The sequence below is a fragment of the Mesoplodon bidens genome (assembly GCF_964165515.1).
Source record: "Mesoplodon bidens genome assembly, chromosome: 19".
Classification (NCBI taxonomy): Eukaryota; Metazoa; Chordata; class Mammalia; order Artiodactyla; family Ziphiidae; genus Mesoplodon; species Mesoplodon bidens.
Window position 1 is genome coordinate 33,135,959 of NC_138179.1, and position 26,171 is coordinate 33,162,129.

Here is a 26,171-nt window from a genome sequence, read left to right on the forward strand (position 1 = left end):
AATTGTGGCATGCAGGATCTAGTTCCCCAACCAGAGATCGAACCCAGGCCCCCTGTATTGGGAGCTCAGAGTCTTAACCACTGGACCACCAGGGAAGTTCCTGTCCTAATGCTTTTATTTAAGAAAGTGCCCTCAGTCATATCCTCAATTAACTAGAACAGTGGTTCTGCAAATGGGCTGATTATCAGAAGTAACAGGAGAGCTTTTAATACAAATTCCTGGATTATGAGATCCTGGTGATTCTGATTTAGTAAGTTTAGAGTCTCAAACAACATTTTTCTTCTTTCACACTGATATCATTTCTCCTAATTTCCTCCTTCATTGTAATCCTGTTTAGGGAAATACTTTTCAATGCTATAGACTATTAACAGACATTTAAGCTTTGCAAATTATTTCTCAAGATTTTGTTTCCTTGTTTTATTTTGTTTCCTCTTGTCATACTTTTATTGATTCCTTTTTCTCTAGTGAAATCAGACTTACACTAATACTATAATAAATCAATCTGACATTAGATATAAACAAATCACCCCCCAAAACTGATATGAGAATTAAGACTTCCCCATTCCAAATGGGATCAGAATAACATGTAGTTGGGATATAGATATGATGGCCTGCAGTGCTGATTTTGGTCTGAAAGAAATAAAAGGCCAGCTGGTGAGTGAGTGCATCAGGTGTATTCCCAAGGGGGGTGTTAGACTAAGATGGAAGTCTTGGCCGTGATTCTGCAAAGGCCTAGTTGGAGGAAACTGGACAGTCTGAAGAACTCAACCTCTGTAATGGGGGTTGGGGAGGTGGGGAAAACCCTTCGACAGAAGATCATGAAGATTCTATCTTCAGGCCCCGAGCACTTCTAACGGGCTTTTTCTCGTGTCCTCTGATAATGTTGTGATGCTTCGTAAGTCCAAGGCTCCCAGGTTGGAGCCACTATTTTAGACCATCACTGTGAAAAGCCAAAAGCAAGTAGAGCTTTCAGAGAATGACCTGAGCTCATGTGTTTACTACAGCTTCTGTGCAAGGAACAGAAAGAGTGGGGGACTGGAGAGGTTAAGGCTGCAGAGAGGAGGCTGGACGATGGGATCACACTCACAGTTTACATAGAACACCAGTGGGTGGATCTATATCAGACAGAAAAAAAGTGGATGGAAAGAATAGGACAGAATTGAGAGAATAGTGAGAAGGCTGTTGTAAAATTCAGGGGAGAAACATACACAAAAAATTAACGTACAACATACACAAAAAATTAACTCAAAATGAATCATAGACCTAAATATAAGAGCTAAAACTGTAACATTCTTAGAAGGAAACAATAAAAGAGGAAAATGCTATACAACTCAGAAGAAAATATGTGTGTAAATCTTCATGACATTGGATTAGGCAAAGGATTTTTAGATATGACAACAAAAGGACAAATGCCAAAAAAAGATAAATTGGACTTTACCAAAATATAAAACTTTTGTGCTCTAAAGGGCACTATCAAAAAAGTATAAAAACAGCTCATAGAATAGAAGGAAGTCATTGTAAATCATATATCTGGATAAGAGTCTAGTATCCATTCTATATAAATACCTCTAGAACTCAACAATAAAAAAGATAAATAACCTAATTTTTTAAATGGGCAAAAGATTTGAATACACATTTCTCCAAATAAGATATACAGATGGCCAACAAGCAGACGCTCAGTGTCATTAGTCATTAAGGAAATGAAAATCAAAAAATACAGCGATATACCACAGCATACCACTAGGATGGCTATAATCGAAAAGATGGAAAATAACAAATTTTAACAAATATGTGAAGAAATTAGAACCCTCATACTTTGCTGGTGAGAGTGAAAAATGGTGCAGCTGCTTTGGAAAATAGTTTAGCAATTCCTCAGAAAGTTTAACATAGAGTTACCATATGACCTAGCAATCCCACTCCTAGGTATTTATCCATGAAAACTGAAAACATATTTCCCAAACAAAACTTTTACAAGAATGTTTACAGCAGTGTCATTTTATAATAGCCAAAAAATAGAAACAACTCAAATGTTCATCGACTGACAAATAGATAAGCAAGTGTGGTATATCCATACAAGGGAGTATTATTTGACAGTGGAAAGGAATGTAGTACTGATGCACGCCACAACATAGGTGGGCCTTGGAAACATGCAAAGGGAAAGAAGTCAGACACAAAAGGCCTATGTTGTATGACTCTGTTTATGTGAAATGTCCAGAATAGGAAAATCCATAGAGACAGAAAGAAAATTAGTGGTTGCCAGTGGCTTTGGGGGAGGAGAAAATGGGATGTGACCATGAGTGGGTGTGGGGTTTCTTTTTGAGGTGATAAAAGTGTCCTGGAATTTGGTAGCAGTGATAGATATATAGCTCTGTGAATATACTAGAAAACAGTGACTTGTGCAGATTAAAGTGTGAACTTTATGAAATGCGAATTATACCTTATTAAAGCTGTTGTTAGAAATAGGAAATTGACAATGCAAAGTGTGGTTGAAAGTGTGGAACAAAAAGAATGCATATACTGTGGTGAGAATACAAAATGTTGGTGGCATTATCCTGTAAAGTTGAACATTCGATTTATCAACCATCAGTTCAACTCACTAGCATATAGCATACACCCTAGAAATTCACAAATACACACCAGAAGACGTGTACTGGAATGTCCGTAGCAGCCTAGCTCATGGAGGAAGAAACTTGCAAAGTTCAAATGCCCGTTAACAGATGAATGCATGATTTTTGTCTGTTCACACAGTGGGATATACTAAAGCCGTGAAAATGGACGAAATACAGCTTCAAATGAAACATCGTGAATAAGTCTTAGAAACAGTGCTGTGTGAGAAACCGCACATTTCAGGAAATTACATGGAGCACAATTACATGGATTTATAAAGCTGAAAATCGTAAAACCAAATAATACGTTAGAGGCACTTACACGTGTACTATTTTTTAAGCCAGGCAATAAATAAAATTCAAGAGAGTGCTAATTCTCAGGAGAGTCAGGGGATGCAGTGGGGAAGGAAGCACCGGCCCTTGCAATGCTGGATATTAAGCTGTATGGTCATTTTAAGAGGGTTCTTTATCGTGTTTCATAAGCATACATATGTCCTGTATGTGTCACTTATAAACATTGACAAATAAATATTACTAGCAGTGGCAAAAGCAGCCGAGCAGCCCAGTCTTGGGGACATGTCAGGAAGAAAATTGCTTCCTCAATAAAGCAAATTGTTATTTTTATGGACTTCAAGTGGGAGAACGAGAAAGAAAGAGGAACGAGAATTGACTACAAAAGACTGATTTTGATAGCTGACTTTTCTAATACCTGGCCTTACAGTTTTGTAAGCTCAGCTTTAGTAAAGTAAGTTCTGTCTTGCTTCCACTTTATGCATCAAACGGTGCACCCGTGCCTTAGACCGGAACCTCACTCAGCTAGTTCACCTTCAGGATCTCCGTCTATCAAGCTCTCCTTTTGATCGCTTTTGCCTCGCTTTTTATTTTTCCTGCTCCCTCCTGCATAAAGAACGGGTCTTATCCTCCTTCCAGCGCTTACTCACCGCTCTCTGATCCCTTGCCATCTTGAACGTCCACCGTTCCTACATGGCTAAACCTCAGTCCAGTTTAATCTTTATAGTCCACCTTCTCTGCACATTACAAAATAATTCCCAAGAAAGTTAGATAATTTGCCTGTGGTCACACCACCCAGGTTGGTTTAACTTCAAAGCTCGCGCTCATAACCACCATGCTCCACCACTTACCATTTGGCAACAGTTGTTGGACTAGTCAATCAAAGCATCTTGGGTTGATGAAAAATATGGTTGGAGCAGCTTTGAGGGTCTGGGTGATGGGAAATTCACCTGCACAGCAACAAAACTAACTGAAGACCTCTGTGTGCAGACTGAATGGGGGATAGGGCATCATACTTGTTGTCAAATGTTTCGGGTGTTATTTTTCAATGAATTGGTATGGTAATTCTCTCAGTATAGACGACCCTAGAAAACTACATACGCTCTAGGCCTTTTTTAATAAGGAAGGTCTAATGACTAAATCTCAAGAATGTCCTTTCAGCACCTTCTCGAAAGTCCAAATCATCCAGGAAAGGAACTAAAGCTTTTGTTAAGTATTGAGATTACTGCTTTATATCGAACTGCCAACAAACCTAACATAGCAACTTCCTATAAATACATTATTTTATAAACTTCTCAATTAATATTCGTTACATTTCTTTGTATACAAGTGAGCCAAAAAGTAGAAAAATTTCCAAAATAAGTAAAATATTAATGGGATTTATGCGTATGCCAAATCAGGACATCTAACTCCTAGATTCACAGCTTATTTGAAATAATTTATTCCTTGACCAATAATTCAATTAACATCATTTGATCACTGGACAGTGCCAACATTTTTTGATGTCTGAAGTCACGTATTTGAAATACATCTTCTATCTGCTTCCTAAAAATATCGTACCAACAAATGTGCCACTCATATATAAATATATTAAGCATATTTAAAATATGTATTATGTATGTTGAAATTTGTTAAATACAGTAGCCATTTTCCTTTAACATTTGTCAAATCATGCAACATTAGATTTTGGTATAAAGCATAACAGTTGCAAAGACATAAAAATATTATAAGAGGTAGAAAATCTTAGAAAAGTTAATTGGCCCCATTTACATTTGGTCTTTGATGATAAATTCTTTTTTGCACATCAGAGAATAGTTGCTTCTTCCCTAGAGCAAAGTAAAGTTTTTTTTTTTTTCTCTTTCATTCTCCTAAAGTTTGTATTTCTGCCCAAGTAATAAATGAGTTTCAGTTTCTGTGGCCTCTGCTTCAGAGAGCTTCTCTAAGGGTGAGCTTTTGAAATATGATTAGATCTTAATTCTTTAACTATTTCCATAAGCTTATTTCACAGTTTGCTTTCTTATTCAGTAGTGGGAAGGAAGTTCATGTAAATCTTACGTGATCATTTATGGGTGTTAAGGCCACGTAAGGATATATGTTGTAGTGGTGAGAAAATTCGCCCCAGTGAGTTACAGCGAGGGCAGAAAACCAGCTGCCCCATGTTATTCTTTAGGTTTAGCTGTCATTAAACGCACATTATTTTAGTTCACAGTACTGACCACAGTTACTAAGTCTGTACAGAGAACGTAACCAATACTAATTTGGCATATTCAGAAATAGGGCCAAATTCAGGAACATGGGCATTTTTTCTGAGAATGGATCCACCAATAGTTACAGAGCAGTTAATCAATAGTGATATTGATAATGACATCACAGCCCTTTTCCAAAACTGTCCAGTTTCTTCCTTCTATAATAGAGGATGTAGCTTCTCCATGGGATTCTTACAAAACAATAGGCAGTGACCAAAACCAAAACACTTGGGGTTCCTATTTATTAGATTATTGTTCTGGGTAAAGCAACCATATAAAATGACTCAATCGATTTTCTAGAAGTGACTTAAAATTGAAGAATCACTAAATATGACATTTGTGAATGTTTTGCAATTTAGACTAGTTCGCCATTTTCTCTAGTTAGGATTTATACATAATGATGGAAAAGAAAAAGGAGTCTTTAATTAAAGTACTGTTTCTTGTAATGATTGTATCAAACTGAGACCTTAACCTTGACTCAAAGTAAGATTCAGATGTTCTAGGATGCAACAGCAGGGACTTTCTCTTATTCATATGGGTATTCTCACCTGGCACATAGTATGGATTTGACAAATGTTCATTCATTTCCTGTCCCAATTAGTTGTTTCAAAAAGGGACTTTGAAATTAGAAATGTGATCATCAGAAGTCTTGTAAATGACCATCTCCCCACTAATCCTCAATTAAGTAGTTGACCTTGGAGATTGCATGTGATTGAGAGAATTAGTATGATCACATCATGGATGGATTAAACCTTTTTCAACATTCAGTTCAATTAACATCGTGTCCAATGAATGGCAAAGCAATATGAGTATTTCATTAAATGAACAACAAATAGAAAATTTACATTACATTAATTTTTAATTAATTATATTAATTTTAATGTAATTTGAATTAATTAATTTAAATTAACTACATGGATTTTTTTAGTCCAGTCTGAAAATTGAAGGTTGTAGAAATGAAAGGAAAGATAGTTCCTTAAAAACATGGATATTCTGTTTGAACAAGCATAATAGTCTGCAAGACATAATTACATATTATCTCTCATTAGCTTTCATGTTTTTAACTAAGTAAAATTGTGTCATTTAATATGATGTTTGGAAAAAGTTTTCACTGTAACTGCAATGTTAGAAAAGTAATACTTTGAGTTGATATTAAATTATATCTTTAAAAAGTTATTTTTATAATCAACTTTCTTGTAATATTTGAATTATCTTAAAATGTTTTAAAATGTTTGTGGCATGTAAAATAAGTTGCATTTACGAAGACAAGAAATAGTATGGATGCTTTCTCTCATAAACATTTATGCTCAATTTCCATTCTGCTCCAAGATGTCTTTTATCTCCTCTTAGAAGAGATAATAAAGTATGGTAAACCACATTTTAAAAATACTCATGAAACTTCTCACTCTGCCTCTCCTCCACCTTACCTTTCATATGCTGAGTGGAGATGAAGAAATAGAAAGCGATCTTTTTCTTCAAAAATTGTCAAAAATCTTGCCATTTCAAACCATATACACTCTTTTCTTCATTAACTCATTGAACAATATTTTCCGGGAAACTACTAAGGGCATAGCAATAATGCCAGAGCCACAAACTCTGTTCATAATCCATTAGGAAAGATAAGACATATTTTCAAAAGACTATAGTACAGTCATGCAGATTACCAGGAATGAGGACTGTATGTACAAAAGGAAGGAAACCAAATCAGTTCTAAAGGATGTGAGCAAAGAAAGCGTCAGCATCTGAATTGGTCTGTGTGTGTACACTGGTAGGGTTAAGGAAGAACGCTATGCTTGTAGAGAGATGGAATCTACAGAGCAGCAGAGTAGTCTGGAAAACCCCATTAGTCCATATTAGAAAGTGTTTATTCACTCATTCAACAGTTATCGGTCGTATTGTGTCAGTCTTGGGATATATCAGTTAATAGAACAGACAAAGATTCCTGTCTTTGAAGAGCTACCCTAACAGGGTAAAGTTAGTGCTTGGGGTGTTGACGCAGGAAAGAGATGTGGGCTCTGCATCACTGAGGGCCTTGAGGACCAGGCCATGGGGTCAGACTTTGGAAGCAGGATTCTTCCGCAGGGGTTTAGGGTAGGTTAGAAGCAGAGGCAGCGAGGCAAGTCAGGAAAACATTGTCGGCGTGAGACTGAGAAAGAACCGAACTGGGTAAAGCAGAGGAGACGTCAGAGACCAACAAACTAAAGGAAAAGCGGTGGTTTAAACCCATGGAGAGGCAGAATTGGTTCCATGATAAACGTGGTGAGGCCGCAGGGACAGAGGCGTTCAGTCTTCTCTGGGCCACATACTCCTTTGAAAACCTATTGAAATATTTAGATCCTCTTCCAGAAGAATACAGTAAACCTAAAACTTTGCATAAAATGTTAGGGGTGTCCATGGACTTGTAAAGCCTGTCCGTAGACTGTGGATTAAGAATCTCTATGAGGAGGAGAATTTCAATCACCAAACCGTTACTGAGCATCTGCTCTTTAAAAGGCACTTGACTTTGGCCTTGGTGTGGGGCGGGCTGTGGCGGGGGGGCGGGGGATAAACGACGGTAGCACAGCTCCTACCCCTAAAGTGTACAGAATTGCAGAGATGTTGGATTTTGATGTTGCCAGGGGGACACCTTAGGTGGAAGGGTTACTTATAATGATAAGGTATTAGAAACAATCTAAATATCCAGTAATAGAGGACTATGGTTCAATAAGTCATGTGGTATCCTTTCAGTATCTGAACTAAAAAGAGAAAGCTGAATTTATTGCTGTTATCATAAGGGACAGCTTTGCTGGTCAGGCACAGTCTCTGAGCACAGCAGACTGCTGACCTGCTAGGGGGCTCGTGGGGAGAGCTCAGGGCTGGGGTGGGGACTTTCCGAGCCCTGACTTGACATCGCAGTGACTTACATGAGACGTGCTGCTTGGCCGAGCCTCGCAGCTGTGTTTATTGGGGTGGGTCTGCCTCTGACTACTGGCTGCCAGGAGTGAGGGGTTGGCACCTGTTAGTTGGCTGCAAAACTGCGTTCACCAAAGTGAGATGACAGGTTTAAAACCGGTTCAGATGACTCCTTGCGACGTGGCTACAGAACATCTTTTCCTACATTTGTGGGAACATTTTTGATTCTCAACTCATATAATCAAGTATTAAGCTTTTAAAAATTATATTTTGAAATATTAATTACATGGAAAAACGTTTCCTATATAACGCAAAGAGGCAAAGCTGATCCCAGTGCTTCTGACCCCTACCCCTCTGTCTTCTTGCCCCCGTTCCCAGCGTACGGAGCTGTCCTGATGCTGGCCGGGTTTGCTGCGGGGGCAGCCTCCTAGGTGTCTCGCTTGCCTGGCTCTGTCCCCCTCAGTCCCCTCGGCCATGCTGTGCGGGCCGAGAGTGGAGTCTGTATGGAGACAGATGGTTATTAGATTTATCATGCTGATCATTTCATAATGCATGCAGGTGTCAAATCATTCTTTGGTACACCTGAAACTAACAAAGCATTGTATGTCAACTATATTTCAATTTAAAAAAGGAAAATCATCTTGTGCTGTACGGTAGCACAAGATATATAGCACAGGGAACTCTACTCAATATTTTGTAATAACCTATATGGGAAAAGAATCTGAAAAAGAATAGATACATGTATATGTATAACTGAATCACTTTGCTGTACACCTGAAACTAACACAACATTGTAAATCAACTGTACTCCAATATAAAATTAAAAATTTTTTGAAAAGCAAAAAAAAATCTTCAGGTTAAAACCTTACAGAAACCATCATCTTATGTTAAGATTTATCATCGACCACTCCCTAATAAAGATGAGCTGGATATTATGGGAAGAAAATTATAGGGGGAAAAAAGACTTCAGAAATATCCTGGTACATGCAAATATATAGCACATAAAAACCATTAAAATGTCAACATTGTTACTTTGGATGATAGATTACAGGAAATATATATCTGTCTGTTTTTCTACATTAAGCAAGTATATACTCCTTAGTTAATAATTAAATGAAAATGGAGGCAGAGGGTAGAGATTATCTTTTCAGGAAATATGGCTGGGTAGGAAGAAAAGAAAGCATGGTGCCTCAAATATACCATGTTGGAGACCTGTTTTGTACCTGTTACCACTTTCACCTGGAATTTTCTTCTCTTTCTTTTTCAGTTAGTTGATTCCTATTCATTCCCAGCTGATAACCTTGAGCAAGTTTTTTTTTACCCTTTCATCTCTTAGTTTCTCTGTCTATAAATGAGGATAATAATCGTACTTACCTCACAGAGGTTTTGAGGTGTTAGACCTGTTAATTTGGGTAAGGCATTTAACAGTAGAGTAGGAGCAAAATAAATACTAGTTAACTTGTTGTTGCTATCATCTCATCATCACCATCATCCTCATCACCATCATCATCACCACCATCACCATCATAATCATCACCATCATCATCATCACCACCATCACCATCATCATCACCACCATCACCATCAACATCACCATCACCATCACCATCATCATCATCAACATCAACATCACCACCATCATCACCATCAACAACACCATCATCATCACCACCCTCACCATCATCATCACCATCATCATCACCACCATCACAATCATCATCAACAACATCATCATCATCACCACCATCACCATCATCATCATCATCACCATCATCATCATCACCACCATCACCATCATCATCACCACCATCACAATCATCATCAACAACATCATCATCATCACCACCATCACCATCATCATCATCATCACCATCATCATCATCACCACCATCACCATCATCATCACCACCATCACCATCAAATCATCATCACCATCACCACCATCATCACCATCAACAACACCATCATCATCATCATCACCACCACCATCATCATCACCATCACCACCGTCATCACCATCAACAGCACCATCATCACCACCATCACCATCATCATCACCATCACCATCATCATCACCACCAATCATCATCACCACCATCATCATCACCATCACCACCACCACCACCATCATCACCATTATGATCATCATCACCACCATCACCATCAACATCACCATCACCATCAACAACACCATCATCATCATCATCGCCATCATCATCCTTTAATATTTGTCTCCTTACAAAAGCCTTCTCTGATGTGAGGTATCTCAGGTAGTTTTTCCCTAATAACACCCTGTGCATAGATAGCTCTCTCATGACGCTTATGCTGTATTTTATTTACTCACATATCTGTCTCCTCCCCAACTTCATTAAATCTTTTTCTTTATTTTTTAATTGAAGTATAGTTGATGTGCAATATTTTATGAGTTACAGGTGTACAATATAGTGGTTCACAATTTTTAAAGGTTATACTCCATTTAGAGTTATTATAAAATATTGACTATATTCCCAGTGTTGTACAATATATCATTATAGCTTATTTTATACATAATAGTTTGTACCTCTTACCCCCCTACCCCTATTTTGCCCCCTTCCCCACTGGTAACCACTAGTTTGTTCTCTATATCTGTGAGTCTGCTTCTTTTATGTTATATTCACTAGTGTGTTGTATTTTTATATTCCACATATGAGTGAAATCATTACAGTATTTGTCTTTCTCTGTCTGACTTATTTCACTTAGCATAATGCCCTCCAAGTCCATCCATGTTGCTGCAAATGGCATTATTTTATTCTTTTTTATGGCTGAGTAATATTCCATTGTCTATATGTACCACATCTTTTTAATCCAAATTCATCTGTTGATGGACACTTAGGTTACTTCCATATCTTGGCTATTGTAAATAGTGCTACTGTGAACACTGAGATGCATGTATCTTTTTGAATTAGTGATTTTGGGTTTTTCGGGCGTACACCCAGAAGTGGAATTGCTGGGTCACATGGTGAGCATCCTGTGCCCAACACAGAGGAGGTGTTTCAAGTAAATGTTTGTGAAACCATCACAAGGATATACCAGGATTTCGGGGAGGGCTGTGGGGTGTGGGTGTGCGTGTGTGAAAAACTAGCCTACTTATAATCACATGGTAACAAGTCGATGTAGGAGAAAATATTGGTGATGTGAGAAGAAGGGAGACTGGGGAGAACTGATGGTGTAAGTCTTTTGATTGTGGTAAGAGGTAGAATCCATGTTTTGGTGAAGGAACATTGCTCCTTTAACCAGTTGTCATGGTGTAATTTATGCCTTCTATTTTCTGGAACAGTTTATGTGAAGTTGATATTATTTATTCCTTAGGTGTTTAATAGAGTTCACTAGTAAAGCCAGGTGGGCCTGAATATAGGTAAGTAGGGTTGTGTGTGTGTGTGTGTGTGTGTTTTAACACATATAGGGATATAGGACCCTTTGAATTTTCTATTTCTTCTTGAGTTACTTTTGGTGATTTGTATCATTTAAGAGATGTATGCATTTTTGTCTAAATTAGAAGAAAACTTGACAATATGTTTACAATATTTCCTTATTGCTCTGTTAATGTCTGTAGGATCTGATAGTGATGTCCCCTTTCTCTCATTCCTGATATTGGTAATTTATACCTTCTTTCTTCTGTTTCTGATCAGTCTGTCTAGAGGTTTATTGATTTTATTGATGTCTTCTCAAAGAACCAGCTTTTGGTTTCATTGATTTTCTCTTTTGTTTTTCTCTTTTCTATTTCATTGTTTTTTTACTCTTATTTTTAGTATTTTCTTTTTTCTGCTTACTTTCTCTTTAATTTGTTATTCTTTTTCAAGCTTCTTCAGGGGAAACTTTTATCACTCATTTGAGAATTTCTTTCTTTGCTAATAAAATAATTCAAAGCTAAACATTTCCACTAGGCACTGACTGACTACCATTCCACAAACACTGTGCTTCCATTTTTATTAATTTCAAAATATTTTCTAAGTTCCCTTGTGATTTCTCCTTTGACTCATAAAAATTAGATTATATTGTTTATTTTCCAAACATTTTAGGGACATCAGATACATTTCTATTATGGATTTATAATTTAGTTATATAATTATAACTAAATAAAATTATTGAAATTTCTTGTATGGTCTAGAATATGGTCTTTCTTAATTAATGGTCAAGTTGTTTTACAGCCTTTTTCAGATCATTTATATCCTCACCAATTTTCTATCTACTTTTTCTATCAATTCCTGAGAGAAGAGGGTTGAAATACCCTCAACTGTAATTTGTAGATTTGCCTATTTCTCCTTTCAGTTCTGTCAGTCTTTGCCTTATGTATTTTGAAGCTCTTGAAATTAGGTACAAACACATTAGGATTTTTATATTATATTTATGAATTAAATTTTTTATCATTATGAAATATCCTTCTTATTTTCTGCTAAGCTCCTTTGTTCTCAAATCTACTTTGATATTAGCTATGCTACTCTACTTTTCTTGTAATTGCTGTTTGTGTGGTACATCTTTCTTCATCCTTTTAATTTTAACATTTTAAAATATTTAAAGTGTTTATCTTGAAATTACCACGTAGTTACACCTTCTTTTAAATCTAGTCTGACAATCTCTGTGATTTAGATGGAGTTTTTAAACCATTTATAATAATTAATGTGATTATTGATGTTGTTGGGTTTCAATCTATTATTTTGCCATTTGTATTTCTACTATTGGCATATTAGATATACCTCTTCATTTTTTATATGTACTTTGTTACATCTGCCTTCACATACTATTATACCAGTTTACATAAAATGTAAGTATCTTAATAACAGTATACTTCCATTTCCCTATACCTGTTTCTACCTATATTGTAAGCTCCACAATATACTTTTATTATTTTTGCTTTAACAGTAAATTGTCTTAAAAAGAAATTTTAAATGAGAAAAAAGATAATTTATATTGACACACGTATTTTCGATGTCCAGTGCTCTTTACCCCTTTGAGTTGATCCAGGTTTCCATTTAGCATCATTTTCCATCTGCCTGAGCAACTGCCTTTAACCTTTTATACAGTGCATGTCTGCTAGTAACAAATTCTCTCAGATTTTTGTTTGAAGATATCTGTATTTCATCTTCAGTTTTGAATGATGTTTTCACTAATTATGCAATTCTAGATTGACAGATTTTTTTGCTTTCAGCACTTTAAAGATTCATTATGTTATCTTCTGACTAGCATAGTTTCAGATGAAATATCCTTATTCTAATCTTTTTAATGTATCTTTTTTTTCTGGCTGCTTTTAAGACTTTCTGTTCTTGCGATTTGATTATGATGTTTCTGATGTGATTTCCTTTGTGTTTATGTTTTTTGTTCATTGATCTTCAACTTGTGGTTTTATAGTTTTCTTCATATTGGAAAATTTTCAGCCATTATGTCTTTAAATATTTTCCCAAACCTTCTCCTCCTGGTATACAATTTCACATATGTTAGATGATGTGATATAGTCTCAGAGATTCATTAAATCCAGTCTTTTGTCTCTCTGACAATCATTTGGATATTTAAAATGCTTTTTCTTCATATTCGCTGATCTTTTCTTCTATACTGCCAAATCTGTTGTTTATCCTACCAGTGAAATTTTCCTTTCAGGTAGTATATTACTATGCTCTAGGCTATTTAGTTCTTTTTCATACTTCTATTTCTCTCTTCACTGTGTTCAATTTTTTTGTTTAAATATTTGGGTCTGTTTTTAATGGGTAGTTTAAGATCTTTGTCCACTAATTCCACCATCTCTATCATTTCTAGGTCTAATTCTGTTGACTGATTTTTCTCATGCTTATAGCTCACATATTCCTGCTTCTTGTCATGTTTAGTTATCTTTTATTGGATGATCAACACCATACAATTTATATTGTTGGAAGCTGGGTTTTCTTGACTTGTTTTAAAAAATATTAGACTTTGTTTAGAAAGCAATTAAGTACTTGCAGATGACCAGTTTGACCCATCTGAAGCTTGTTTTTGAACTTTGTTAGAACTGACTTGAGGTTTTCTTTACTCTAAGGCTAGTTTAACCCCATGACTAAAGTGCGACCTTTGTGGATGTTCTGTGATGACTCTTCATTCTGGCTGGTTAGAGCTCAAATATCTCCCAGGTTTGTGTGAGCTTTGGGAATTGTTCATCTTAAAGCTCACCAGTCACTTTTTACTTGGCCTTATAGAACTTAACCCTTTACATACCCAAAGTATCGGCAACAGACTCAAGAGGAAACCAGGTAGATTCTGAAGCTCCTTCTCTACATAGCTTCCTCCTGTCCAGTACTCGGTGCCCACAAATTCCAGCTTCCTCAGATTCCCAACTCCAGTCTGTGTTTCCTCTACTCACAATACTGCTATGCTGTGCTTCGATTCCCCTTCCCCGTGTTCAGGCCCAGAATATGCCCTGCGACGGACACCGGGGTGATTGTAGGGCTTGTCGCATTTGTTTCCCTTCCCTTCACAGGGTCACAATCCTGTGCTTCTTGTTCCCAGCATCCTAAAGCTGTGTTTCCTGTGTCTTGTCCAGTTTTCTGGCTGTTTACTACAGCAGATTAAGTATGGTCCCAGTTACTCTATCATGGCCCAAATGGAAATCATGAATTTTGTTTATGATTCTAAATTTATACTTTTATTTTAAGGTAAAATACAGAGATTTTCAAGTTTGAAAGTTCTGTAAATATATTAAGTTAAATATAAATATTTGTTATGAATTCTCTGAATATTTTTGTTGACAGGGTAGTACACAGTTATATATTAAAATCTGGCACCAGCTGGCCATAACTGTATTCACAGTATTTGAAGAAGCTTCAGATGAATGCCTGCAAAGCTTTTGAACAGGAAATACTGCACAGTGCACTGAGCTTTATGCTATGTTTCAAGAATCTGGGAAGCATCTTTCTTTTAAATTCTAAAAACAAATATTTAATTCAGAAATGTATGCTATTATATTTTAAAGAAATTTCTCTTTATAAGTTCTGGGCCTGCCTTAAGTACAAGTATTCTAGAGGAGTCTCCTAATTTTCTTCTCTCCAAATCATCTTCCCGGAAATCATGAATGCCTGAAGTTTCACCATTAATGATAGGAAAAAAAAAAAAGGAAGGAGAGACTTTTTTTGAATTAAGACCTGCAGAGAAACAGTAGCAATTAAGATGATTAACAACCATCGACACCTTTGTGAAAATTGTTTGGTTTGCTCCTTTCCAGTAGGGTTTTTAAAGCCAAGATTTTGATGGCAATTACATAGAGAAACAAACACATTGGGCTCTTTAGCAGAGAAGAGTGACCTGAGGACAGCAGAGGGGACTGAGTGCTTGGGGGAGGAGGAGGGCAGGCCAAGCACATGTCGCGGCAGAGAGAAAGAGCTGGAGATAAGAAAACAAAACAACTTTCTCATTTCAAGATGATGATTTTCCTCTCATCTGTTCAGGTCATGCTACAGATGATTGTTTGAAAATTGTATTTCTAAGTAGTAATGATAGCTGTAAAAATAAGATTTGGATTAAAAGAACTAACCCTGGGCTTCCCTGGTGGCGCAGTGGTTGGGAGTTCGCCTGCCGATGCAGGGGACACGGGTTCGTGCCCCGGTCTGGGAAGATCCCACGTGCCGCGGAGAGGCTGCACCTGTGAGCCATGGCCGCTGATCCTGCGCATCTGGAGCCTGTGCTCCGCAATGGGAGAGGCCACAACAGTGAGAGACCCGCATACAGCAAAAAAAAAAAAAAAAAAAAAAAACATAAAAGAACTAACCCTAACCTAATTTTATGTATGGAAATAAAATGGACAGTGAGTACCATCCTGAGAATAAAATTATTCAAAACTGTTTTAGAGACAGTTTGCATGATAAATGAGCTATAAATTTTCAACCATGCTAAACTGGAGCTTTTTAGATTCATATAAGAAGAGTTCAGAAATCCAGACAACTGTGATTTAGGTTCACATAAATAGTAAAAACCTTGAAGGTTGATAAGTTAATTTTATTTCTTCAATTATTCTCATTATTCTCCAAAGTGTTGATTCTGCTCCATGTTGCTATTGGCAATTGCTAGAGGTGTTCATATCTCACCCATTGGCCTCACTTTAAACTCATATTGGTAATGTCAGGTGGGCCCTAATACCTCCTGGAGTCCTGGGGCTCATACTGGATTCCTCAGCCTCTTCCCTTTCCCACTTCTTACATGGCTATTCATACCCTTTCCTCACACCTCAAATTTCCCAACAGTCTCTTCTGCCATCCTCATACTTCGCTGAGGAATCTTTCCTCCTACTCCACAGAGAAGTTGGAAGTGATCAGAAGTTCCCACCACTGTACCAGGGATAATTGACCTGCACTCCCAGCAAAGGCCACTCTGTCCCCTTGTGCCCTAGAACTCACCCCTTCTCCTTCACTCCAGGACATGCCGCCGGTAGATCTCTGGCATCATTTGTTTTTTCCTTCTCTACGGCCAGATCTTTCCCATCATCTTACACACATGCTGCTCTCTCGTCTTGTAAAAAAGAAAACAAGCATCAGCCCTTTCTTTACTCACTTCCCCTGCAACTTCCAGCCCATTTCTCTCCTTTTTTTTTTTTGGTAACAAAACTGTGGACAACTTGTCTCATCTTCTCCAGTTCCCCCCTTCTACCCTGGGCTCCCTCTGATCCAGCTTTCCTCCTTGGTGCTGTACCAGAATCACTCATGTCCAGGCCACCACTGTCCTCCACACGCTCATGTCACATGACTCCCTGTAGAACCCAACACAGTTGACTAGTCCTGGAAAAGTGTTCTTCCCTTGGCTTCAGGATCCCATACTCTCCTGATTCCTTCTCTCTCTGGCCATTACTTCCATTTACTTTCCTCCCCATCTCCAGCCTCCTGACATCTGCAGGCCCAGAGCTCAGGATTCTTAGACTTCTGTTTTGGATACACACTCAGTGCCTTGAGATCTCATCCAGTAGCATAGTTCTACCTGCCCGTTTATATACTAGTGACACTTGAATTTATACTTCTAACCTAGACTTCTCCTCTGGACTCCAGAACATTTGAACGTATTCAAATGTTCACCTCAACACAAGGTGTCCAGTAGGCATCTCCAAACTTCATGTGTCCAAAACCAATCTCTTGATCTTTCCCCCAAATCTGTTCCACGTGTAGTTTTTTTTTGATGTAAGTTCATGACAACCCCATTCTTCTAGTTGCTTAGGACAAAAATCTTGAAGTCATCCTTGATTCATCTCTTTATCTTGCAGCATTTCCAGTTGGTTCTACTTTGAAATCTTTCTCAGAATCTGACCACTTACCACCTTTTCTGTCACCATCTGGATTATTTGCGGTAGATTCCCAACTGGCTTCTCTGCCTGACCCTTGCCCGAAACAAAAGCTAGAGTGGTCGTATGAACACTCATGTGAAACCATGTCCCTCCTGTACTGAAAACGCCTCCTTGACTCTCCATTTCACTCATGTTAAAACGCACGTTCCTTACAGCTGCTTACAACACCGTGAAGGATCTGGCCCCTCATTCTCTCTCATCTTGTCCAAGGGAGATGCTGCTCATAGATTCTCCCTGTGCCTTGAACACACTGGGCATGCCTCTGCCTCGGGGCCTTTGCACTGGCTCTCCTCCTGCCTGGAGTGCTCTTTCCCTAGAGTCCACCATGGCTCCCTCATCTCCTGCAGGTCTCTGCTCATATATCACCCTCTCAGTGAGGCTTTCCCTAACTAATATGTTTTTAAAATTGTAAACTACCCCCTACCATTCCTCACTTCTCATCTCACTTTCTTGCTTTATCCTTCTTCATAGCATTTGCACCATCTAAAATATTATCACTTTGATAAGTTATATGATTGCTCTCTAGGTTAGAAGTTCCATAAAGGTAGGGAGAGATTTTTGTCTGTTTTGTCTGCTGCTCTAGTCCCGGTTGCCTGGAATGAATGCATGAGTTGGGTGGTTAATTGTAAAAGACTCTATCTGAGGCTGTGGGGTTCTGGGGCCAAGTAGCCTCAGACTCTTGAAGAGTAGCTGCATCTGCGTCACAGGATGTTGTACACTAACCAGCCTCTCTGACTCCAGCTTTTTTGGGGAAAAGTAACAACCTTTATGACACTATAATTTTCATATTTTCTAGTAAGCATTTTTAAAGCCTTTAGAACAGTGTGTGCCACCGGGTAAGAGCTCTACAAGTATTTATTAAATAAGCAACAAGTACTTTATCAACAGCATTTTTTGATTAAAAAGTATTGGCAGGATGTGAAGCAAGACAAATAACTCTCATGAGGCTCAGTGTGGCCTCGATTCTGTAGTAGAGAGTGGCTTTATTAGTCATAGAGCCAGAATAGAGTCTGGTGATTTAGTAGAGAAAACAGCAATAGTCACAAGCCCTCTCTAGTCGGGAAAAACAAAACTACCCAGTGTATTCAGCGCCATTATAGATGCAAAGAAATTTATGGAATAAACTCTAGAGAACTGCTTGTGAACTTAAGTTCATAAATTACACGGCTGTTGTCTTAGTCAGCTTGGGTTCTATTACAGAACACCACAAACTAGGTGGCTTATCAAGAACAGAAATTTATTTCTGATCGTTCTGGAAGCTGGAAGTTGGAGGTCAGGGTGCTGCTGCAGTCCAGTTCTAGTAAGAGCACTCTGCCAGGTTGCACACGGCCATCGTCTTACTGTAACCTCAAACGGCAGAAAGAACTAGCTCACTGGCCTCTCCTTATAAAGGCCCTAATCCCATTCATGAGGGCTCCACCCCCCAACCTCATCACCTCCTGAAGCTTCGCCCCAAATACCATCACATTGGTATTAGGGCTTCAGCCTTTGAATTTATTCCATGTCAACCCCTGGTTTGCTCCCTGGAGAGATGGAATGAGAGAGGGGACCCAGGTATAGCTCAGGGTTAGAATAAAAATGGGGTTGTACAAGAATCGGTATCCTGAACATCTAGGCACCCTTCTGAACACCTGGCAGCCCGATGTATGCCTCCAGACGGTAAACCGGGGGGCACAGCTCTGGGCTAAAGGGTCCAAGAAGGATGTCCAGTCAGATACTGGTGTGAGAGAGTCCAGGAGCCTTAGTGATACCCTGTGATGGCTCCACCTGTCCCCAAGCCTGCCTGTTTTAGAGGGCCACACTTTAAACAAGAAAGAACACCGAAGATCACCAAAAATTGAGGACATTTCTAAAGTGAAAAACAGAGACCAAAACAGGCTGGTACAGCAAAGAAATGAAAGGAACTAAGAAAAATACAGACACTCTAGAGAACAGAAAGAAAATTGAAATGTGTGTGTGTAGATGTAGACATTGTACAGGTGTGTATGAAATCAATCACCTCAGGAGAACTGGGATTCTCTGGGACGCCCTGTGCCGTGTGTTCTAGCCGGTGAAGCGCTCGTGCTCTGCCAGGTGGGGTCGGGTCCTGGCTCCATCACTTCCTAGATGCGACGCTGAGCAGCTCTCTTAACCCCTCTGTGGCACAGCTTCCTCGACTGTTAAAAATGGGGAGTGATGGTGTGTTCAGAGAACAACAATGAAACTCTTGGAAATTACAAACAGGACAGCCGGAGTCTTTAAAATCCAATCCAAAGTATAACATCCAAAGTCGAGAGTTGCTCCAAAAGGCCAAAAAGACAAAGTAATGGAAAATAGAAACAACAAGAAAAAGATGCTAAACCTGTGAGGTCCAATATTCAGAGCTGCAGAGACAGGCAGACAGAGAGACAAGAGAGAAAGAGACCAGGGGGAAAAAGAGAGGAAATTAAGAGAGAAATGACCAAAGCCTTTTCTAGAAATGCAGGACACGAGCGCAGATTGAAAGGGCCCGTTTAGTGCCTGCACAATGGATGAGAAAAAAGGCCCAGCTAGGGCAAGTCACCGCGACATTTCCGAACTCGGAGGATAAAGTGAAGATCCTGAGGCTTCCAGGGAGAGGGAAAGCAGGTCACACACAAAGGATGGGAACTCGGGTGGCAAAGGAGATCATGGAGTTCTAAGTAATGTGGACTTCTTCTGGGAAGGCCACCCTACTTCCAGGCCATAGAAATCGTTTGATTTAGATGTATCTGTCACTTCAAAAAAAGAGCTCTTGTGTGTCAGGCAGAGTAGGGCTCAGACCTTGGCTCAGTGAGTCTAAAATCTCCTATCAGCCTCCACCAGGAGGGTCTAGTTCTTTTCTCTTTAAACTAAGGGAAAGAGTGTTAAATTTACCGTCTCCCCTCCCCCACCTCCGATTCCCTCTCCCCTCGTTTCCTCTTCCTTCTCCTCTGTTTCCTCTCTTCCCCGACTTCACACACGTTTGCTGGGTCTATTTCTGTCTCTCCTTCTCCCTTTCTCTTCCCACAGAAGTCTGTGTTTGTCTAATAATTGGCAGGAGAGATCTTTTTTTTTTTTCTCTTTTGCTTTTTGCTTTTTAAGTGATGAATAGTTGGCGTTAGATCAAAGGCAAGCCCTGTGGTTTTCTGGCTGCCCCAGAAGGGCGGTGCAGCTGGCAGCCATCCCAGCTGCCTGGTGATAGGCGTGTGCGAGAGATACCAACCTCACAGGTCACTGTGTGTGTGTTCATTGCATGTGTTTTTCAGGCCAACAGCAGGCTGAAGCAGATTGAGAAAGAATACACTCAGAAGCTGGCCAAATCCTCACAGGTAAGAACTTTAAAGAAAAAAAGAGCAAAACCAAAACAAACAAGAAAGAAACCTACCATAAAAGCATTTGTACTTTAGAGCTAAATGTGATTCTTTTCAGTTTTTTATGGATTAGTATCATATTTTTGATGAGTATGTGGATGCTATTAATGTTTCAGTCTTAACTTTTTAAAATCAGGCATATTGAACCATTTGAACTGACACACACACGCACACGCACTCACACACACTCAGATATTGTAAAACCAGCCTGTGTACTTGAACAAGTCCAGGCTGAAACATATTTCACAAGGGCTGGAGATACACACCTACATTTGTGATGTAAGCAGTTTGACACCATCTGTGCTTTTTTTGCAGTATTCCATTTTGCTGCACCTAAAGACTGCTTAACAACAAGATTCAAAATGGCAAATATACTGGGTTAAATTAGAAGCTCAACTGTTGACTCCTTTTGGGAAAAGGAAGAATTACAGGGGCCAACATTCACATCTTGCTGGATGTCGTTACTATAGTAGTTGTGGTAGAAGGCCAAATACTGAACACTTGTCTCTACTTGACTTACGATGCTTGGAGTCCTTCTTCTGCACAAGTTGTTATAATGATGTCCTCTGGCATCATCTAGGGAATTCCAAACATTCCTTAGTTGTATGAGTCATTGTGGAATAAATAAAATGCTGATTTTCATCTTACAGATGGATAGATTAAGCCATTTCATTTTGTGGACATCATATCTGATGATTTTTAAAAGCAACTTTTCTTAGTATTTTTGCCATGTATAGTGAGATGTGGCAGTCAACTGAAATGTATGTACACAGTGGTAGTACTAGCAACACTACAACAAAACGATAATGAAATTAAGAATTTTATGGGGCACTAATCACATTGATTCATTCAGTTTCATTCACAGGAACTCTGGAATTAGAAACTATTACTGGCCCCATTTTTCCGTGTGAGAAAACTGAGACTCAGAGAGGTGAGGTCACGCAGGTTAGCAAGTGACTAAGCCAGGACCCAGCCTGTATTCGACATCGGAACGGAAGGTCTTAACCTGACACCACCAGTCTGGCCCAACCCCTCACATTTTTAATACGGCAAAACTCTGCCGATAATTATGAAATTTCTTAGGTTCTACAGTTATTTCTAAAATGTGCATATATTATATAATTCACATCCCATTAGGAAAGCAAAAAGTCTTTGTCTAAGTGAAGACAAACGTGTTTATCTAAAAGATGATGGTGATGTCTCGATGGCCATTATTCCAGGAAACAACATGGGGAAATATCCTTTTTAATCCACTGAGAAAGATTCTTATAATCAAAAGAAATCTTATTACTCCAAAAGCTAAACTAAAATGTGAAAAAAACCCAGCTGGCATACCCTTACATCCTGCTTATTTTGCTTTATGTTAAATGGCGGAGGTAGACCGAAAGTGAGATACAAAATAGCTGATAGAAATGCTTAAACACTAAGAGTATTTAAGTTTTACCTAAAGGAAGGTGTGAAGAAGCCTGATTAGTCCATATTAAAGCAAATTAAATGTAAGTTGGGGGGAAGAAAGCCTAAGCTTTGGAGTCCACAGACCTGAGTCCGAATACCAGCCCCACCACTTACGTGACCTTGAGCGAGTTACCTGCTCTCTCTGGAATCCAGTTTCCTCATGTGTAAAATGGGAGAGTAGTCTACTTACCTCATAGGACAGTTTTAAGTATTAAGTAACACAATGCCAGAAAAGTGCTTAGTACAGGGCCTAGGACACGGTAAAGCATTTAACAGCTATTAGTTCTTATAGGAGCCTATGAAATCTCAGTGGAGAAAGGAAAGGGGGAGCAAAGAATGAAAAATGTATGGAAGGAGCAAGAAATTACGTATTTTAACTTTATTTCTGGGTGTTCAAGAACTGATAATATCTCCCTCCAAAATTTGGAGAGGCAAAGGGTTGCTGGGTATTTCCCCGTGTAAGGACATGAAGCACGTAGGGAGCAGACATCAGCTGGTGACGACTGTCACGTGGTGTGGCCACCATTCGTAAATGAAAGGGCAGTGCAACACCCAAAAAGAAAAATCCTAGAAAAGATAGAATAACATAATAAAAGATAGTCCATTCTTCTCATAAGAGGTAGGATGACCTTACATTACAAACATTTTGTTTGCCCACCTCTAAATAATATAAATATTTATATGCATATAAATATATGTATATGTTTATATCTGTGAACTGGCATTTGAGAAACACTTGTCTATAATAAAGTCAGTTCAGAGAAACAGATTATTTGAAAATAAACAGTATACAACAGAACTGTGGATGGATGTTTGCTGTTTTCCAGTGATAGTCTGCTGGAATCTCTAACTCATATCTCGGCTGAGGAGAATGCCAGAAGCAAAGCTGCTTAACTGTTTATCAGATTTTTTAAATCCCTCTCTCAAAAAAAAAGTAAAGTAATAAGATGAATGCATTAGTAATGAATACACTGGTACCTAGGGAAGCATCAGGTTAAATTTGGAAAATATTTTAAATATTTTACTCCCTTAAAGGAAGTCACTTAACCTCTAAGATTTTATCAAGCTCTAGGACCTAGTAGACCATGCACTCTGAACGCTCACAGGCCCAGGACGGCGCCCCTCCTGGGTCGCTCGGCGATCACCCTGATGGCAGCGGTGGCACCATCTCTGAGAACACTCCCAAGTATAACTTCCATCAGAATCGCATATGTGTTCTTTTTTATCTTCATATTACATATTAACCTTGCCTCTTCATCTTTCATGTGGTTTTCCCCACTCATCTGACTTACCTAGTGGCCATTTTTCAAAGAAAAATCTTGCCATTTTTGCAGGAATGTAGGTAGCTGCGGAGAAATGCTGGCAGAGCCTGCCCATCGCCGAGGGACCGATGGCCCCCCAGCCCCCACTGGCGCAGATTAGAGCCTGGGCTCATGCCCCGTGCCCATATGCCCCCCTCCCTGCCACTCTTCAGGGTGGCCACCCAGAAGGCACGGGTGCCCCTCTTCCACTTACTTTCTAGGTATCTTCAATGTTTGCCAAACCTTGCCATGTATGCCTTGTCCACTGTATTTTAAAGAAGAGTTTTATGAAAATCTCCAACTCTACTATGATCTAAAAAACAAGAGAGTTAAAAATAAAATCTTAACCTCTATTTAGAATCCTGTTATTTTTAAGACCTAATAAGACCACTGACATTTATGCAAAGTAGAAATTGCTTAACAATATGATGAAATATTACAGCTTTCATTGGTTACGTTGCTTACAGTATTAGCCCCAAATAACTTTCCTTTTGCTTCCCCAAATATTAATTTTTAATATCCATATGGAAATGTTCTTATCCACTTCTTTCTCTGAAGCTAATACAGGGTAGATATTTAGTTGAGTGGTAGCATTTTGTCTTATGATTTTTAATATGATTCAGTCAAACCCGGTGGCGTTTGATTATGATTGTACAGGTCAGTTTTTCTTTTTCTCAGAAACTTTTTACATTATTACTCTATGAAAAGACTAAATTATCTCAATATAATTTGCCAGGGAATTATTTTTTCTTATTTACTATGATTATAGTTCCAATACTTAAATATCTATCGAGTGCCAGTTGTGTGCCCTGAGCTAAGGAGAGAATAGTCTGTTGTCTTATACTCTAGGTCTACAGCCAAGAACTGATTCATCTAGTTAGTGTGATTATTTCTCAGTCTTAGAGTAAACCTCAAATCTGCTTCCAAAATTATCCATATTTCAGCCACCTCTCTAAATCCATCATGTCTATCAGTCTATCAACTCATTTATCTATATGAGGGATTTCACCTGAAGTGTTTTGACGCTCTCCCTATATCATCTTCATAAGTTTTAAAATATAACTTGCCAAAGATAATCTCATTATTTCCCCAAAGGAATTTCCTTATTCCCGCAAAGAACGTTAAGGTTTCATTTTCTACACAAAAGCAAGCGTGTTCTCCTCAGAACATCCTGGTCTTCACCCACCAGTCCTTCCAAAACCTGCATTTATTTATTTTTGATGTACGCTGTCATAAATCTTCTGAAAAGAAGAGATCCATGTCTTATGTCCTGGTGGTCATTTGAAGAGCCCCCAAATATTTTTTACCTTCAGTCTTGATCAGTTAGAAGCGAATCTAAATCTTACTAATTTTTAAAGACACGAAATTACTTTGTACCATAAAAATGCGCTGTGTAATCGTGGCGGTGGTGTACGAATCTACACGTGATAAAATTGCGTGACAGAACTAAACACACACGTGCGCGTGCACGCGCACACACACACACTGAACACATTACAGAATTAAACTCAACACTTCTACCACGTTTCAGTTTACTCAACTTGAAACACTGCACTAGTCATTGAAATAGTTATTTTTACTGTTTGGCCCCATGTTCTTATAAAATATCACTCTTAAGTTTCATGCTGGGCCAAGGAAATCTGGCTGTTTCGTATCTCCAGCTCCCCTTGCTCTGTGCCTGTGAGTGAGCTGGTTATTCTGCGCCTCAGTTTTTGACATTTACTCTAAGAATTTAACCTTCCCTGTTTCATAGAAGTGCTATGAGAATTAACTGAATTGCAGCCAGAATGGAAACACTTAATCAAAATTCAGAAAACAGATGAAAACATCTTCATTCTCAGTAAATGAATCCCTCTCCTCATTGCAGAAGGTTCAGGTTTGCATTTAAAAATATTAATATATTTTGTCATTTATTTCACACTTGTTTTATATTTGGTTATTTACAAATTCTAAGTGTTAACCTTTGTTACAGTGAGTTTGCTCACTTCTCAAAGCTTAAGTGTTCCTTTTTTGGGTAAATATGCTACTTATGTCAGTAGTAACAACTAATGCTTCTATAGCCCTTGGCATCTGGAAGACTCCAGACACTTTCTATTTACTGCCTTATGGTACTGTAATCTAGTTTTGTCATCAAATAATAGTTGAAAAACTGAGCTTCAAGGAAAATATAGTACTAACTGGTCCAGTGTTTCTCACCAGTCAGCCCTTCTCCTATAGACCCAACAGCATAAAGTTCTAACCCAGGAGGAAGGTTGCTTCTTTTATTAGAAGAAACAACCATTTCCTGCTTTTGAAAGGTCATCGCTATTGAATTTGAAAGGAAATGGGTACATCCAAACCAAAGGAAGAGCAGTGCTCTCAGTAAACCTATTAAAGAAAAGGTCCCTCATCCGATTTACTTTGAGACCATGGAGGGAACCCAGTCATGGAGACACCCGCTTCTCAAACGTAGAGAATACTGCGGGAGCCTCTGAAATGACTCATTTGAACCAAAAACAAACTTTCATGGATATGTATCAGTCAGGAAGAAAGCAACCTATTTGGGACTATATCATAATAAACTTCTCTTCAGTACCAAAACCTTGTTTAAAAGGAAGACAAAGTAGTAGCTAGTTAAGAGAAACCAACTAGTACAGCAGTCGACCTGTCTGCAGGGTTCAAATCCTGCCTGTCTCCTGGTCGCATGGCATCAGCAACGTCACAGG

At 38.7% G+C, this 26,171-nt stretch overlaps 1 protein-coding gene across 15 annotated transcripts in view; it reads left to right on the forward strand.

Annotated features, from left to right (window-relative positions):
- Positions 1-26,171, forward strand: part of CEP112 (centrosomal protein 112) — a 390,168-nt gene that overhangs the window by 278,132 nt on the left and 85,865 nt on the right. For 14 of the 15 annotated variants that reach the window (XM_081218503.1, XM_081218514.1, XM_081218517.1 and 11 more), the window contains one exon: positions 20,606-20,668. The exons of the other annotated variant lie outside the window; for it this stretch is intronic. In XM_081218503.1, coding sequence (XP_081074629.1) covers positions 20,606-20,668 — 63 coding nt within the window. The remainder of the gene's footprint in view (positions 1-20,605; positions 20,669-26,171) is intronic. 15 annotated transcript variants of the gene reach the window in all.